The following is a 17180-nucleotide window of genomic DNA, read 5'->3' on the forward strand; positions in this document are numbered from 1 at the left end:
TTATTATATCCATTCTGTACCCACAAACTGACCATACTGTCCTGTGAAAACCACGTATCTTCCAGACATGGTTGTGTAAGGGATAATGTACAGCGAGCCGGTCATTGTTGTGAAATAAACCCTGACAGGGTCTTGCATCGCCCTGAAGGGGTTTATTTCACAATAATGACCCGCTAGCTGTACAATATCCCGTTTATTACACAGCTACTTAATTAAGAATCAATCATTTGCCACAAAAACGACCCGCCAGAGTCCGATATCAGAACTGCGTCCATAGCAACGGTCTGTTATAAAGAAATAACAGACCGTAGAACGTCGTGATTGACCAATCAGAATCGAGTACTCAACAAAGCCGTGTAATAATATGATTTATTTATGGTAGCAAGCAAGAGATTTTCTCAAACTATAAAGGAATACTTTAATCCCGTGGTTTGTCTAAAATAAACAGAATCACAACATTTGGAGGTGCACGGTTTTCACGTCTGTGACATTGACACAGGTGCAGCTTTTTTAATTAAAAATAAGTTATACCTTATAAAAGATAACCAGTAGTCTAAAAGTCAGTAAGTACGACCAAAGTACCTGAAGAGAACCTGAAAAGTGAGATTTGATAATTGCTATGTTTCCTTTTCATTAGCGCCACTCCTCGTTGTTCATAACTTAAATACATTAATATGAAAGTGTGTCCTTGGACTCACCAGACAGACAGTTCACAACAGGTTTTGCTTATTCCATTACCACAAAGCATCCAAAGATATGTCAAGATGACAAAAGTGTCCAGTCATGGAGAGCTGGTTGAAAATGTGCCTGTAAAATGAAAATGTTAAGTAGGCCTCTTACAAAACTACCAGATAAAAGTACTCAAGTAGAACACTCTGTTCTGCTGCATCACCACAGTATCTTTGGTTTCTTGTGTTTTCTCAATGTGTGCTCTGAGTCTGTATTCTGAGTTCTCAGTAAAAGCAGCTGCTTCCTCCTTCCCACTCAAAAACAATGTGTCTTCACCAGTTGTGTGTTAATGTTGTCACACTTCCTTTCTCCTCCCAGTTGCAACAGTTCCTCCAGTGATCTCGTCACGAGTCCCGTTTGGCTCCTCTTCCTTCCTTTTTTCATTGTGAGAGAGAAGAAACTTCCCCTCGTCTGACCTCTTTACGACTCTTAACCAGCTACGGTGACACTTTAACTGGTCGGGGTTTTGTTTACGCGAGCGAGTGGCCTCGCTTGTCAAAATGTTAAACATCCCGAGCCCGTCAGGGTCAAAGGTCATCCTCAGGTCACAGGTTGGTATCTGTGAACATCGTGTGCTCCTTCCTCACCGTGCTGAAACCTTTGACGGTGTCGACAAATTCCTCGTCGTCCATAAACTGTAAAGGGAGAGAAGGACAGAGCTTGTTAAAGAGGACTCGGCCTGATTTTTAAGTCGCTTTGAAGTGTTTAAGTAGGTCTTTCTGCATCTGTGTGAAGCGTGTTAGTGTCTAGTTGTTTCCCTATGTTTCCCCTATATTGGTGCACAGCTATGAAATAACACATTTCATCTGTGTAATGTGACTGGTAGTGGTCTGAACAGGTTCAGCATACGTTTTTGGGGTCTCTCACCATCCCACTGTCATGGCCTGAAATGTTGGGGTCCCACGCTTCGTCGTCTCCCGTGAGGGACTTCCCGTCCATCATCTGGCTGACGCTGCGCCTCAGGGAGTTCACACTGAGGATCCCCAGCTCGCCCTGCGGCGGGACCTCATCGATTGGCTCGCATTTAACTTCCAGCAATTCCTGGTGGGAGCGGAGAAAGATAGATAGATATTAATGCCATGCACGTGTGCGGCTACATTTTTTTTTTTGTATGTGGTGAGGAATTGTTTTTTTTACCTCCATCTTCATGGTGAAGCCTTTGAGTGTTACGCTGTTGGAGAAGCCTGTTGTGTCGGGCACAGTGTCAAACTGAAAAGGAGAGTGGATGAGACTTAAACAAGAGGGATGTACACTCACTGTTATTATGGCATTATATTTGTTCTTGGGAAGTGTCTTGCGAGGACATTTTGTTTACTCAAATTACATTGTTACTGTAATTAGTGTAATAGCTTTAACAATGGCTGCATTCCACTTAGGTGTGTTTCAGTTGAAGGACTGTGTATTCGACTGTGCTTTCATTGCTTGTGTTAACCGTTGAAACAGGCTTATTCTTAGTGTACAGTGATTAGTAAATGAATGCCCGCTCACCAAAGCAGAGTTGCTGGGTGGATAAACAGCCATGGGGCTCCTCCTCTGCATGGGCAGGGCCACCAGCGGGGGTCTCTCTCTGGTGAAGGGGGGTTTGTTCAGGGCCTGGAGCAGGATCAAGGAAGGAGAAGATAGATACTGAACTGTGCTTTTGGGGGTCATGCCTTTCCTGGCATGACATACCGTATAACACAAAATAACTCACCTTATGGAGTATGACACCTAACACGATGGCCAGCAGCAGCAGGGCGACGGCTGCCATCACTACGATGAACCACAGCTCCCGGACGAGCGGCTGGTCTCCCTGACCTCCCTCTGCCCGCTCACCGCCACCTCCTCCTCCTCCTCCTCCTGCAGGAGGAGTGAGGCTCGGTGAATCTGGAGGGAAGCACAGCATTTTGAGTCTGAGGTCTTGGCGACTGTATCTCAGTGGGTGGAGCGGGTTGTCCTTTAACCGCAAGGTTGGTGGTTCGATCCCCGGTTGCTACTGTCTGCATGTCGTAACCCCAAGTTGCTTTACACTTTACACTGCTCCTAAAATGCTTAGGATGGGTTAAATGCAGAAGTCAAATTTCATGTATGTACCTGTATGTATATGATGATTGTATTAGCCTAAAGTTAAATTTTTTATAAGTTTTAAAGTTTGATAGTAATTATTATTTCATTATATTACATTTCTGACACCCAGAATAATATCTCCTTACAATCATCCAATTATTAAGACATCCTTTCTCCCAATTTTACTCTAATATATCCTCCAGAACAATGATCATTAACTGAAGTTGAACATATGTAGAAATATGTAAAATCATTTCATATAATTTTAAAAAATGCCTTGGATCTGAGCCTTAGAACATTTACCCTTGCTTATCTAAATGTCTCTAAATGTATTCAGACTTCTGTTGGGTTTACATTTGATAGGAATACATCACGAGTCAACACTCCCTGAGATAGAAAGACGATCACACATGTGTTGTAGAAGAGATAACACTGTAACTGGAGACAGACTTGTTCTCCTGGCCTAGTTTCTAGCCTTGCAGATAGCACCACACTCCTTAATCAAGACACTTTTAACCAATTCCTTCAGACTTCTGCAGTCTTAAACATGTCAAGTTATATATTGGTACAGTATACAGTAGTTTGGTATAGGCCCTAAAGGCAACATGATGTTGTTAGAATGAATATAAGAATGCAACTATTTTTTTCTCCAGCATGAAAAGCTGTTGGAGACACATCTTGTGTCCAAAATATAGTAGATATTCTTGTTTTTAAACTGACAGGAAGAGAAAAATAAGCTTGAGTTTAGAACCCTGGATGGGTTGATGGAAAAGAAGTGTGTCCATCCAGAGACTCACCAGTACTGAGGTCCGTGGTTCGGCCTGTGGCGGGGGTGCTGGCAGCCCCTCGCTGTGTGATACATCGATCAGAAGGGCAAAGACCTGCTTCGCTTTTAGGATCACACCTGTTGCCCCATCAATATTTTACACCTGATACTTTTACTTGCTTGACTCCTCAGCAGCACACAGATGAGGAGAGACTTAAGAAAAATGTCCCCATGTCTTGTTCCCTGTCCTGAGCTAAAAAAGAGCTTGGCACAAACTGCATGTGTGTTCCTCTAACGCTCCAAAACTCCCATCAACCTTTGCTTTTTTTTTTTTTTTCAGCAGTGCCATGGTAACAGCCAGGTGTCATGTTTCAGTTTACCTGGTAGTAGCCATATCACCCCTCAGGTGCACTGTTTGTATGTCCTTTCCTTTAAGAATATATGCCCCATGTGTGTTATGTTCACTTGTTATATGATATAATATCATTTAAAACGAATATAACAGTATATAACTCATTCCCAGAGTCATAGTGTGATGTTGTACATCCTGGTCTTCAGTGAGAAGACAACACTGTATATATTACATTTCATGACAGCGTGTTTGCAGCATAGAAAGACAAATTTGTAAAGGATGAAACACATAAAACTTGTTTTTTGTGTTATAATAAGAAGTGAAGCCATCCTTTACCACACAATTTGAGTTCACTGGTTGTAAGTGTCTTCCCTTGTTGTTCCCCTAACCCCTTTATATTGATAATAAAATTTTTTTGTCTGCGCACAAAACAGAACAAAAATGTGATTTAACGAGTTTAGGCATTGTACACATTGAAAGCTTTAAGAAGAAATACATGACAACGACTACAACTATGATCTGATTAATGGATCAATTATCGTAATTACCTCATTAGCTAAATCTGTCATCTTATAATGAGTCAGTTCATTAATTTAGAGGAGGAAATTCTCTTTTCTCTCTCAAACAATGATAATGCAACTATGTCTGAGTTTTTAATGTTCTTTAAATTTAAAATGTATTGTATTATTTCATGTACACTCTGATGAAGGTCTCATCGACTACCCAGTAGTAAATATGTAAAGTATGTTTGTGGTAGTCACAAAGAACTGAAATCATGGTTAACGTAGTTTACCTTCATGCTGTAAATCAGCTGTTGAGGAAAGAAGAGGTTCAGGTTCACTTCTTTTCTTCATTTGTAAAGCAAAATTCAGAAAAATAGGAATTAAAACATTTAAAAAAAGAAATTGCAACCTGATTAAAACATCATTTTTTAAATGTCGTCTTTTAATGAGCTACAAAATTGGTAGTCTAGTCTGTTACTTGATGTATTTGCGACATTATCCAGTGGGTTTTTTAAAAGGGTAACTCAAGGCTCCATACAGAGTAATGAGTGAAGTTTAATGGAAAATAAAAAACTCACTCTAGCAGCTCAAAGTTGTACTTTTTCTCGAGACCTTTTGCTTTCATGTCTCCTGTAAAAAGAAAACATCTCAGCAAATAGGGCTGCAACTAACTAGTATTTTCATTGTCGATTAATCGGCGGATTATTTTCTAGATTAATTGATTAATAGTTTGTGTGTATGCTGTTGGATATTTTATTGCAACCAACCAACTGTCTTAAGCCATATTTAATGATAAAAAAGATAAACCTCTAATGTTGCTACAGTATAATCTAAATAAAAAATAAAAAAGTAATTTTATAATATGTCGGAAAAAGTCATAATATATAATGTCGAAAAAATAGATGAAGTCATAGTATAGTATGGCAAAACAGCATAGTTTGTCCAAAAAGATTAAAAAGTTATGGTATTGTACGTAGAAAAAATAAATAAAGTCATAGTATAGTATGTCAAAAAATGTCATGAAAAAAAGTCATAGTGTAGTATGATGAAAAAAATCATGAAAAAAAAAGTCATAGTATAGTATGGCAAAATTTCATGACAAAAAGTATAATCATGTTTTTATATTATGTCTTTGGCTCCAACAGCCCTGCTGACATTTCTAGAAGTCACTTATGAGTGGAAATATATTTGTCCCATCAGTTGTTTTTTTGTTATATGCCTGTTAAAGTTATATTAGTGTGTTATATATTTAAAAATTGGTCAAAATTAGAATTTTAGGGTGAATCATCCTTTTAAAACTAACTTACAAATATAGTTTTGGGACGTAAAATGGGCTTTAACTGTTGACAACAACCTCATTGCACAAACCAGAATGTTCAGTAAATGGTGTTTCTTGCAATGAGCTGTATAACCACATGATGGAGCTAAGCAGCAGCTTCTCTGTGACCAGTATAATGAGTCAATAGCAGCAGAGAAGAAACTCAATATGCGAGTACAGCTGCAGTGCCTCTTATCCTCAGTCCCAGCTGTTATTGCAGTTGCACATGTGCATCCATCCTAAAAAAAATGCATCAACTGAACTCTCCTTTTGTCTTCCCTATCAGGAGAAAGTAGCAGAGTTGAGCTGAAGGCCCTGAATGTGCAAAAAATAATGTGCGTCATCCTCAACTGACCCTCCAACTGTACGTGTACTGTTGTCCATCTGCTGTGGGGGGATGATTGAGGATGACAGGTAAGAGGTACAGCAGCAGATTTAGTAACAGTTTGTCAGGGTGTTCATGGTAGCGCCGCAGGACGGCATCAAACTTTTAAACGTGAGCAACTCAGGGGTGGAATCCTGGGATGATTTGTGGTCTTGTTTTCTTCTTCTTCTACCCTCAAAATTTCTAAATTAAACATGATTGTCCATGGTGTACTGGACAATGGAGCCTCCTAGACATTATATTTTAATATGATGTATTTTCCCAGTCAATGTTAAAGTCCGCATCCACTCAAAAATGTGTCTTTGTCACGTCAATTTGGATGTTTGACCAGACACAAATTATTTTCCTACGTATTAAAACATTTCTAGAGGAGATCTTTATGATAGAAAAACTCTCTTTGGAGACAGAAACTGGTGGAAAATGTAAAGGAGTTTGAAATCATCAGGTGTAAACATGCCAATCATATTCTAATTTATATTTTATTTCAGTTTTATGACAAAATTTATCAGACGAAGGGATGTTCACTCTGGTAACAACTGTCTTTTTTGAAAAGTTCAAAAGCCCATTAGAATTAAAGCTGTTTTAATTACTTTTGACAGACAAAAGCTGTTCATCAGAACATAAACACACTAGAGTGAGTTAAAAAAATCATGATAATTATAACCATTGCATCATTTTTTATTCCAAAGACATCACCTTAAAATATTGGGCCATTTCAAGACCATTTTTTAGATGAAACCCAGCAGGGTCGGCTGAGAATTAAGACATATATCCTGCAACACAACAAGGATAACTTGATGTTTGAACTCAATGTTGCTATAGAAGAATTTTACCAAAGCAAAGTAATTATTTAACACTTTGAATTTGTATCTATCGGTCCCCAGTTCCAGACATAACCACTCTGTATAAGAGGGGGGCCCCCACATTAACTAACTGCTCATTTGATTTATTTTTACAGAAGAGCTCTCCTCAGTCTAATACCCTAATCAGCATTCATACCTTGCCGTGATGATTCGGGACAATGCTTTTTTATTGAGGAAGTGATCTCACCCTTGAGTGCCAGAATCAGCCTTTTTTTTACAGCCCATCTCCTCAGGGCCTCATCCATCACCAAGGTGTCTGGGCGACACGGCCGCTAGACACATACTAACTCATTTAAGGAGAGGGACATACAGGGATATATCACTCAAGATCACTAACTCACTTACTGACGGCTGATGTGGTGAAACATCTCCAGTCTGTTCCAAATCCCTCCGTGCGCTCCGTGAGTTTTTAACCACAGGAAAATAAGGGGATTATTTAGCTTCTGCTGACAGATGAAGGGGGGATAAAGGACAAATGGGTTCACTTGGATTTTGATTTGTCTTTATCTATTCATCCATCTTTATTCTTCAGGTTGTGCTGCCATTGTCTCTTCTCTCCTCTCCTTGAATACATATACAAACAAGACCACATGCTTCATGTTACAGATACCACTCGTGACTGATTGTCACTGAAGGCAGGCATGTCTCTCCAGTTGATACTTCCTTTATCGACTGTAAACTCAATCAAAAAGCATGTAATCCTACAAAATAAAATGCTCGTTCAATCACCAAGTCTAACAAAGGCAGAGCGTTGCTCATCATCACGATAATTTCCAATTACATTTTTAAAATGAGTAGTGTAGGTCTAAAACATGGCTGTAAGAAATATTGGCAACACTTTCATTTTAAAGGTACTATTTGAAACAATATACGTGTATTAGTCATTTTGTATTGCCAGTGGGCAAACGTATTGTAATGTAACTTAAAAGCTGAGACCTTCCCCGGCTTTCTCGGTTGGGCATAACAGCCTGTGGACTTATTTCTATGTAAAGGACTCGGAACGGTTTCGCTGGGAAAATCCAAAGGATGTGACATTCATGTGTGCTCCTGAGCGCCTTGCCTCTCTTTAGCTCCCTTACAGCGCCAACAGTGTTTAACTAACGTAGCAAAAATACTTGAGAGGATAACGTCAGCTAATTAATCCAGACTCCCGCGGCTGATCTGGTTGGTAAATTGGCTAGTTTGCCGTTTGCAAATTACTTTATCAGCTAACGTTTCGAGGCAACCAACGCCAGATCCACGCAGCATAGCTAAGTTACAGCTGGCTAGTCATAGTATAGTATGCCATTAAAATGTCATGAAAAAAATATCATAGTATAGTATAGCATGAAACAGTCACAGTATAGCATTCCATAGTAGTTTTATACTATGTCGAAGAATGTCATAAAACACTGACAGTATAAAATGTCAAACAAATGTCATAGTATGGTGTGTCGAAAAAATAAGTCATAGCATAGTATGTCGAAAAAAGTTTTAAAAAGTCACAGCATAGAATGTCCACAAAATTTAAAAAGTCATGTCGAAAAATGACATGAAAAAAATGTCATAGTATATAGTATGTCGAAATTTTTTATTTTTTTTTTAAAAGTCATAGTATAGTATTTTTTTAAAAAAAAGAAAAAAAGTAGTAGTATGTTGAAAAAAAGTGATATTAAAATATGTTGAAAAAATAAAAAAGTCATAGTACTTCGAAACATTTCATGAAAAAAGGTCATAGTATGTCGAAAACTTTTTTTTTAAAAAGTGGTAGATATCTGCCTGGGATACTGGAGGTTGTGGGTTCGATTCTTATGTGGCACAGTCTGTTTTCAGGTCTAACTTCTAATGACGAAGTCAAATATACCAAGAGAACAGTCTCAAGTGCGTGTGGCATTGGTGGCTTGGTTGCTAAGTTTTCGGTTTTGGCTGCGGCAGAGCGGGGTCCGATACCCACTCTCACATCGATGCCCGATGCCCGACAGTGGAGTGAGACGAGCGTCTCCTCCCAGGGTTTACCAGAGATACAACTGTGGGGTTATGCAACAGAAAAACAGAAATTGGAAATTTGGTTTTACTGCTGCTACGCTGGGATGCATCATCAGTGATGTTGTATGTGTTCAGGGAACTTTAGTTATTGTCCACGATCCACTCTCAGCTGCCAGTATGGGGCTGTGGACAGTCGGCATGTCTGTGGTAGGGAATGGGGCTTCTCTCCAGCCTTGAGGAACGGGATGGTTTTCTTCCTGGTATGGTGTTTGCTGGACTGAATGGCTGTGGGGACTTTTTCCGCAACTGCCTTGAGCACCTGGTTGTGGCGCCAGCAGTAATGTCCATCGGCCAAGGCTTTTAGGTCTGCTGAGGAGATGTTGAAGGAATCCTCTACCAGTATATTTTCTATATATTAGAAAAATAAATAAATAAAGGTTATATATTATATAGAATAGGGTTACGGTTAGGGTTATGTATTATATAGGTTAGGGTTATAATATTATTTATAATGGTGTATACTGTGCATAACCCCCCAGTTGTATCTCTCTGAAACCCTGGGAGGAGACACTCGTCTCACTCCACTGTCAGGCACCGGGCATCGATGTGAGGGTGGTTATCGAACCCTGCTTTGCCGCAGCCAGAACCGAGAACTTAGCAACCAAGCCACCAATGCCACACGCACTTGTGACTGTTCTCTTGGTATATTTGACTTCGTCATTAGAAGTTAGACCTGAAAACAGACTGTGCCACATAAGGATTGAACCCACAACCTCCAGTATCCCAACCAGATATCTACCAGACTGAGCTATTTCACAGGATACAGTATGGCATTGTATATGTCAAAAAAATGAAAAAAAGTAATATTATAGTGCGTCAAAAAAATAAAAAAAGTTGTAGTATAGTATGTCGACAAAAGTCATAGTATTGAATGTCGAAAAAAAAAAAAGTAGTAGAATAGTATGTCGAAAAAATAAAATATAGTATGTCAAAAAAATAAAAAGTAATTCCAGGCGTCCCTCAAAAGAGGGACGCCTGCTGCCAGCGCAACCTGGCCCTAGATCGACGGAAGAAAATGGATGGATCATAAAAAAGTCATAGCATAGTATGTCATAAAAGAGTAATAGTATAGTATAGTATGCACTAATAGAGCACTAAACAAAATGTAACAAAATACCTTAAGCAGATAATATCCTTAAAACTACATTATAGGGTGTGATAAAAAAACAAACATATGAAGTGTTTATATACGGTTTATACAGTAAATGCTAAATAGGGCATATAAAGCAAATCACTTTTGTGATTGTATGATGAAGTGACTGCCTCTGCTTCCATCAGCCTCAACAGGCATCTGATGACCAGCACTCCCTGGAGCCACTGTTAGACTTCATTACATTATAGCTGTTAATTATAAATCTCCATCCAACTGGGCTCTGATGGCCTAAATGTGCCATAATGGACCTTACTTGGACATGACAGTCCATTGTGAGACTGTGCAGAATAGACTGCATCCACTTAACCGTCTCTGAATGAATTTGTTTCACAACCTTTCGTCTCTTTATTGAGAAAGATGACACTCAGATGTTATGAGCTTTGCATTAAGGGGATCATCTTTATTGCCCAAGAATCCACCTGAGAATGAAATAGCACAGCACAGCTCATCCAAACAAAGCTTATTTGCATCTTTAAACATCTCTGTTGGCATAAGACATGACGTATATACAGCAAAAACGTACAGTACATACATTTAAACCGGCATTATTGCTGCCGTCATCTTGTCACAAAAATATGCACATTATAGCGTCACAGTACCTTGAGTAAAATAAGGAACAAGCCTTTTATTCATTGTACTGAGTTTCCTTCCAAATTTTTAATCCCTTCATTTAACGTGTGCGGAAAAAAGACAAATTTCAGATATAACTACTCTTCACACAAAACACACTAACAGATTAACAGAGCGCCATCACCGGTTTCCCCAAAAACTTTATGGCTAAAAAGGAAAAAGTAGTGCACAAATTTCATCCTACACATAGACTTCTACCATAGAAAGGACATCAAATGCCTCCCTAATCCAGATTATACAGTATGGCAGCCATTTTTACATAGTTAAAGATATATCTACGGGTCTACGACAACTCTACGACATTATGATCTTCAAGTACGTACTTCAATTATAATCATGTTGCCTCGAATTTCATGATATGGTATACATGGTTATCAGTGCTGTAGCAGAGAAGCTAGTAAAAAATTATCTTACAATATCATTTAAAAATCTTTTAAAAAATTATTATCCACTGTAATTGCTTTAATCTACTCTTCATTAATGCCACATTAGTAAATAAAAAACAGCAAACGAACAGAGCCACTTTTAAATAAATATCACTTTTGCGGTCGTACAATTGTATTATGTATCATTAAGTACTCTTTCCCTGAAAATTTCTACTAAAATCAGGAGGCCGGTTATTGTTGGATGAGACGCTGATCACTTAATAGCTTCCCTTTAATCATTTATATATGAATGTAGTGGATAGATAGATACTTTTGCGATACACAACACAGCAGGGATGCAGGTTTACGAGAATGTCTTACAGGCCACATTATATTATTATTATTGTGGACATATGCTGGTATTAATAGTACGAGTCTTTACTCTTTGGCAAGACTTACCTCTTAGGACACATTTAACCTTTTCTATACAAAAAGGACAAACAAAATCAAATCATTAAAAGGCTCTCTAAATGCACTAGAATGCAGATTAACAGGCTTCAAAATGGATGAAATAATCCATGAGGATCTTCAAGTATCAGGTGGTCTTTTGACAAAAGAAGCTCTACTTTTGGCATGTTACTGTAAATATCTCTAGAAGGCGCTTTTCTTCTGCTTTTTATGCTGTCAGTCCGTTCGCCTTTGACCTTTTTCGAAGCAGGTCGTTTAAATTAGTGTCACAAAACAGCAAAGATGACAATGTCCTCGCCGTCAAGACACTAAATTGCAAATTAGACTGCTCCGTTCAAACTTTCATTGGGAGTAGGAAGGATGTTGATCTAAAAACGTCCCATCTGCTCGCCCTAAGGAACATACTTCCCCCGGCGATTGCAGATTTAAAACTTTACTGTCAAAAGCTGAAATGGACAAATACATGGTGTCAAACCCCACCATTACCCGTTATCCTTCGCTTCGTGTCATCCTAACCCCCCCTCCTGCGTCGGGAGGTCAGGACGAAGCTGATGGCTGTCTGTGTTTCGGGTCAGGCCTTGGCCTCCAGCAGTTCGAGGAACAGTTTGTGCATGGGCACGCGGCCGTCCTGTTTGATGCTGCAGAAGTGCTGGACGGCGCGAGCGGCCGTCTGACGGAGGAGAGGGAGGGTCATGATCAGTTTGCCGGCGCGCCGCGGGTCCTCTGGGTGGTGGGTGCCCTCGTAGTCCTGTAGGGCCCCGTGAAGGACGTCCTGGAGCCTCTGAACTGCCTCCAAGTCCTCAATTTGCATGGAGTCTATAGGGAGAGATGGGATTGAGGAATTAAGGTATGGCAAAGAATTAAATGCATTAGGCTTTTCTTTACAAAACAAATCATGTCTACCATGTTCACCATCTGAGAATAACTAATTACCACTAAACACAAAGTACAGCTGAGGTTGATGGGGATATTGTTAGTTTTGCTAACATAAACATAAACTAAAGTATGGCACCGTTGAAATTTTGATGTGCTAGATGAAAAGTCAAGGAGTCGCCAATGTTATTGTGATTCATCCTCTGGGGACCATGAATATCTGTGCTTGATTTCATAGCGATTTGGATTTGGTAGTTCTTGAGATAATTCAGCGGTGGACTGGCCAACCGACCGACATTGGCATTGTGCAGATACAGAGCCTAACAATAACTAACTTAATACCTGAGTTAGCGAGCGCGATCGCCTTGAGGACCACGAACTCCTCCTTCTCCAGCCCCATGGTTTTATACTTCTTCACCAGCTGCAGGATGGCGTTGTTGAGGTCGAGCAGCCCGGCCAGCTTCGACTGCTCCTCGTCCATGATGTAATCCTCGGCGTACACCAGCTTGTCCTCCAGGGCCAGCGAGCGGAACACCACTCGGAGAATCAAAATCTCCATCCAGCCGCTCTGCAGTAGACTCATCTGGTCGGCCAGAGAGAGGGAGGGGAAGCCTGGAGAGACGAGAGGATCAAAATGGACCGGTTACTTGGGATGCAGAAAAGAAGGATTTTAAAGGGATACTACACGTATAGGGACACATTTTATGCATAAAGGTCAGGGTTAGTCCTACTAGGCCTGTAAAAACAGCTGTATAATGTCTTCGGGGTCATCTTGGATTGGGATTGATTACAAATATTGAGCAGAAAACCTGCTTTATAAACTGGGGTATTTAAGGTCTAATGAAAGATGCTCTTAGGTAGCATTATGGGAATTGTAGGATTGAGCGTTTTTGAAGACTTCTTCTTTTGATTTGTCTCCCGACTTTATGAAATGGCAATACCAAATCACTAGAATACCCCTTTAAATTATTTGAAATAACATGATTTCTTGTATTGTATCCGACAAACTGCTACTTCTATTTAAACGAGTCATTTCCCTCTGTTTCCAGCATTAATAATAATCTGTATTCAGCATAATAATGTCATCGATGATACAGTTTCCCTCCTAAGAAGACCACATTGCAAAGGGCATAACAAAGGACAGAGGGAGTGAATAGGGGGTGAATTTAATTACACTCTGTGGGACACACCCACTCTGATTGACAATTACACCCCACAGGAGCATGATTAAACCTGCTCACGTCCTCCGCATAAACCCCGCATACACACGCTCACACACACGTTTACTGTAATTAAACAGATGATTTTACAGAGCGGGGGGAGGCGTTTGTGTTTTTGACACCATCGGTGATTGTTATCAGGATCCACTGCTCTTTACAATCACCGCGGGGACACGAGTGGCGCCCGTTTCCCCACTATCGCTCCCTGATTGATTGGAAACGCTGTCTGTGCACAATTTCATTGGTCGATAGGGATCAGTATTCTGGCACTGGACCATCGATCAGGGACAGAGACCTGTGTGAGTGTGTTTGGGTCTGTGTGATTAAGCAATATATTGATATATTTTAAGGACAAATAAACCTTCAATAAAGAGAAAAGAGCATGTTTTAAAGGGACAAAGCAAAGGGCACTGAGGGCGATAGGGAGTGCTGACATTTGGGGGAGAATTCTCAGTTGTATCATATCAACAGCAACACACAGCAAGTCACACCACAGTCGTCTTTAACACACACATTTTGACGGCCAACTCGCAGCGCAGACTCAAAAAGGCCAAAAGCAAAGAGGGCAGTTGGTCTTTAGCCAGCTCATCTGCCAGTCTGGCCCTCAGACTTCAGACCACATCACCGTCAATCTGCCTGATAAGAGCGGACAGAGAAGAGGGGGAGCAGCCAGGACAGTTGCCCCATCACACTCACCTCCCCCTGGGCAAAGAACTCAGATGGCCCAGGCCACTTTGCCCAGGACCCTGGTTCTCCCAGCGATGGGGGCCGTGTGGCCTGCCACTCATCCAGAGCTGATGTGACATGGCCATTACGCTGCTAGGAGGGGGCAGTCTTTTTTTTTTAATATCCATTCTCTGTATGTGTGTCTATTCTATCTATTTACCTTTCTTTCTTTGTCTCCCGTCAGCTGAGCTGTCGTGGTGTCTTTTACCTCCTCAACCTGTTCCTTGAATGATGTCCCTTCCTTTCATTTTGTCTTTCTGTCTCGTGATCTCTGTCATCTCATCTCAAGTCACTCTAATTTTTTCTATTTCTATCTTTTTTCTTCATCCTTTTTCCTCTTTATCTGACATTTTCTTTCTCTGCTTCTCTTCCTCTGTCTTTCTCGGTGTCTTTTTCTATTAAATTGAAAAAAAGGAAAAATTCCCAGCCACTAGAAGAACAATATTTTCAGGAAAAGTGTTGTTTTGTTTGCCCAAAAAAAAAATCCCATTAATTTATTTTAATGATTAATTTGTTTGTAAGGCTCAAATTTACAGTTTATTCTCAGTACAGATAAATGCTATTATATTTTAATAAAAAAAAATGAACCAGAAGTTCATTTTATGGACTGTCTCTATGTTTTATTATGTGTATTTTTGTACTGGAACTGTGTATTTGTTTGCACCTCTGACCAAATTAAATCCTTCTTTGATTAATTAAGTTCAATATTATTTGATTTTTTAAATTTGATTTAGTCTATATAATCTTAAAAGTAAAGAAAATGCCCATCAGATGTTATCTAAGCACAAAATAATATTAAATTTAGTCTGACAAACGTAATGTTTTCTAATGATGACAAATAGAGCTCCAGCTTCACATTTATTGTACAGGCATGAGAGGTATTGATGTTCTCATCTAACTCTCAGTAATTAACTGACACTAATGAACAGTAACAACCTGACTGCTATACTGGTGAGGTCTTTAAACATCCTCTCCTCTTTTTTTAAATGTATGTGACTTATTCTGTCATAAGAAGCCACAGCTTGCCTATAGTAGAAGTGCACCTTTTTGTTGTATTTTATTTAGTTTTTCGTGACATTTCATAACTTTAAGTCAAATTAGCTTGACAGTTGCATGAATACTCGGCTCCCTGTCTCTCTCTGCCCTCAGGTGGGTATCTGCTGTGTGTACGGGCGCTCTTCCAGCCAAATCCTCCACTGGCAAAGGGCTACAAATACACCCATCAGTCGGACTCTGTCTGTCTCGTGCGTTGACAGTAAAGAGCCGTCAACGGGGAGAAAAGAGGCAGACAGCAACAGCCTGGGGGGGTGAGGAGGGGGGTGAAGAGGGTGAGGAGGAGGAGGAGGAGGAGGAGGTGGTGATGCTCTTCTTCCTTTTCTAACAGAACAATGGAAACGCTGATGAGGGACGCCAAACACCAACACACACTCAAATGGCTGCTTCATGTCCACTTTGTAGGAGGAAATACAGGGACAAATATAGTAGTGATGCAAGCACACACACACACACACACACACACACACACACGCACACACCTGCTTTGTTTGTATTGTAAGCATTTCAGAGATAGGACATCAACAAAAAACCCAGGTGTTTCCCTGGTGATGTTTTGGGTGTGGATAACTACGGCTGATAAAGCAGGCGATAAAGACGATAAGAAAACAGCACAGAAGAGAAATTGAAAGATATGATAAAGCCTCTACTAGTCATTCCTGGAGAATAATGACTCATTTAAGTATTTAAGTAAACATAATGCTGTTGGAAACTTTGGGATCTACGCTAGAACTTAACCGGAGGTTTTTAATGACTGATCCACTGGTAGGCCACTGCTTTTAATTTAAAGAATGTCAAAAACCACACGGTGACGTTTTCAAATTGGTTGCTTCGTCCAACCAACAGTCCAAAACTTAAATGTATTAATTTTACTATAATAAAGGAACAGTAAATCTGAGAAAAGAAGCAAATCTTCGCATTTAAGAAGCTGGACGCTGCAGATATTTGTTATATTCGCTCAATAAGTGGCCTTAATGATTAATCAGTTATCAAAATGGTTGTATCTCTGAAACAATTACTTGATTAATTAATTATTCGATGAGCAGAAATTTTCCAGACAACATTTTGACAATCGATTAATCATTTAAGTGATTTTTGCCAAAATGCTCTTGATCCAGCTTTTTAAATGGGAGATTTTTAGGGCTGCATCTAAGGATTATTTTTTTCGATTAATCAATTAATCATTGGAGCTATAAAATGTCAGAAAATAGTGTCCATCCCAGTTTTTCAAAGTCCAAGATGACTTTAAATGTCTTGTTTTGTAAATCCAAAACCCAAAGATATTCAATTTAATATGATATAAAACAGAGAAAAGCAGGAAATGTCCATATTTGAGAGGTTGAAAACAACATTTTCTGACATTTTTGCATGAAAAATTACAATTAATCGATTATCAAAATAGTTGGCAATTATTTTTCTGTCAATCAACTAATCAATTTCAAGTTTCTTTATTCGTCATAGCGCAAAACAGTTACAGCAAGCAGTTGTCGGCAATGAAAATGTTGGGTCTCAGTTATCCTTCAACAATGCTCATTAAAAATGTATATATAAAAAAAGGAAAATCACAAAAGTAAAAGCAAAATGAGAATCAAAGACATTTAGTCTAGTTTAGTTAAAAAAAAAAAAAAACTGATTAGTCGACTAATCGTTGCAGCTCTAGAGAATCTGCTGTTTTTCTTTGTTTTGACAAACTGAGTATCTTTGG

At 39.5% G+C, this 17180-nt stretch overlaps 3 protein-coding genes across 12 annotated transcripts in view; all 3 read right to left on the reverse strand.

Annotated features, from left to right (window-relative positions):
• itsn2a (intersectin 2a) overlaps positions 1–17180 on the reverse strand; it is a 347088-nt gene that overhangs the window by 206830 nt on the left and 123078 nt on the right. The gene's annotated exons all lie outside the window — the stretch shown is intronic.
• On the reverse strand, positions 1229–3709 carry LOC141755906 (usherin). 2 transcript variants are annotated; one of them, XM_074615225.1, is made up of 6 exons: positions 3573–3709; positions 2423–2595; positions 2218–2322; positions 1867–1938; positions 1597–1770; positions 1229–1364 (listed from the first exon to the last, which is right to left on the reverse strand). In XM_074615225.1, exons 2-6 carry the CDS (start codon positions 2477–2479, stop codon positions 1275–1277), a joined length of 498 nt encoding a protein of 165 aa, XP_074471326.1. In that variant the 5' UTR covers positions 2480–2595; positions 3573–3709; the 3' UTR covers positions 1229–1274. The 2 variants fall into 2 exon arrangements, with proteins under 2 accessions (XP_074471326.1, XP_074471325.1); XM_074615224.1 differs by lacking the exon at positions 3573–3709 and having other exon boundaries at positions 2423–2714.
• Positions 10520–17180, reverse strand: part of LOC141755680 (estrogen-related receptor gamma-like) — a 31921-nt gene continuing 25260 nt past the window's right edge. For 2 of the 3 annotated variants that reach the window (XM_074614767.1, XM_074614765.1), the window contains exons 7-8: positions 12819–13088; positions 12019–12419 (exon numbers count right to left, since the gene is read on the reverse strand). In XM_074614767.1, coding sequence (XP_074470868.1) covers positions 12175–12419; positions 12819–13088 — 515 coding nt within the window. In that variant the 3' untranslated portion in view covers positions 12019–12174. Of the gene's footprint in view, positions 12420–12818; positions 13089–17180 lie in introns of all 3 variants that reach the window. The other variant, XM_074614766.1, reaches the window with a different exon arrangement.

This window comes from Sebastes fasciatus, chromosome 18 (genome assembly GCF_043250625.1).
Source record: "Sebastes fasciatus isolate fSebFas1 chromosome 18, fSebFas1.pri, whole genome shotgun sequence".
Taxonomy (NCBI): Eukaryota; Metazoa; Chordata; class Actinopteri; order Perciformes; family Sebastidae; genus Sebastes; species Sebastes fasciatus.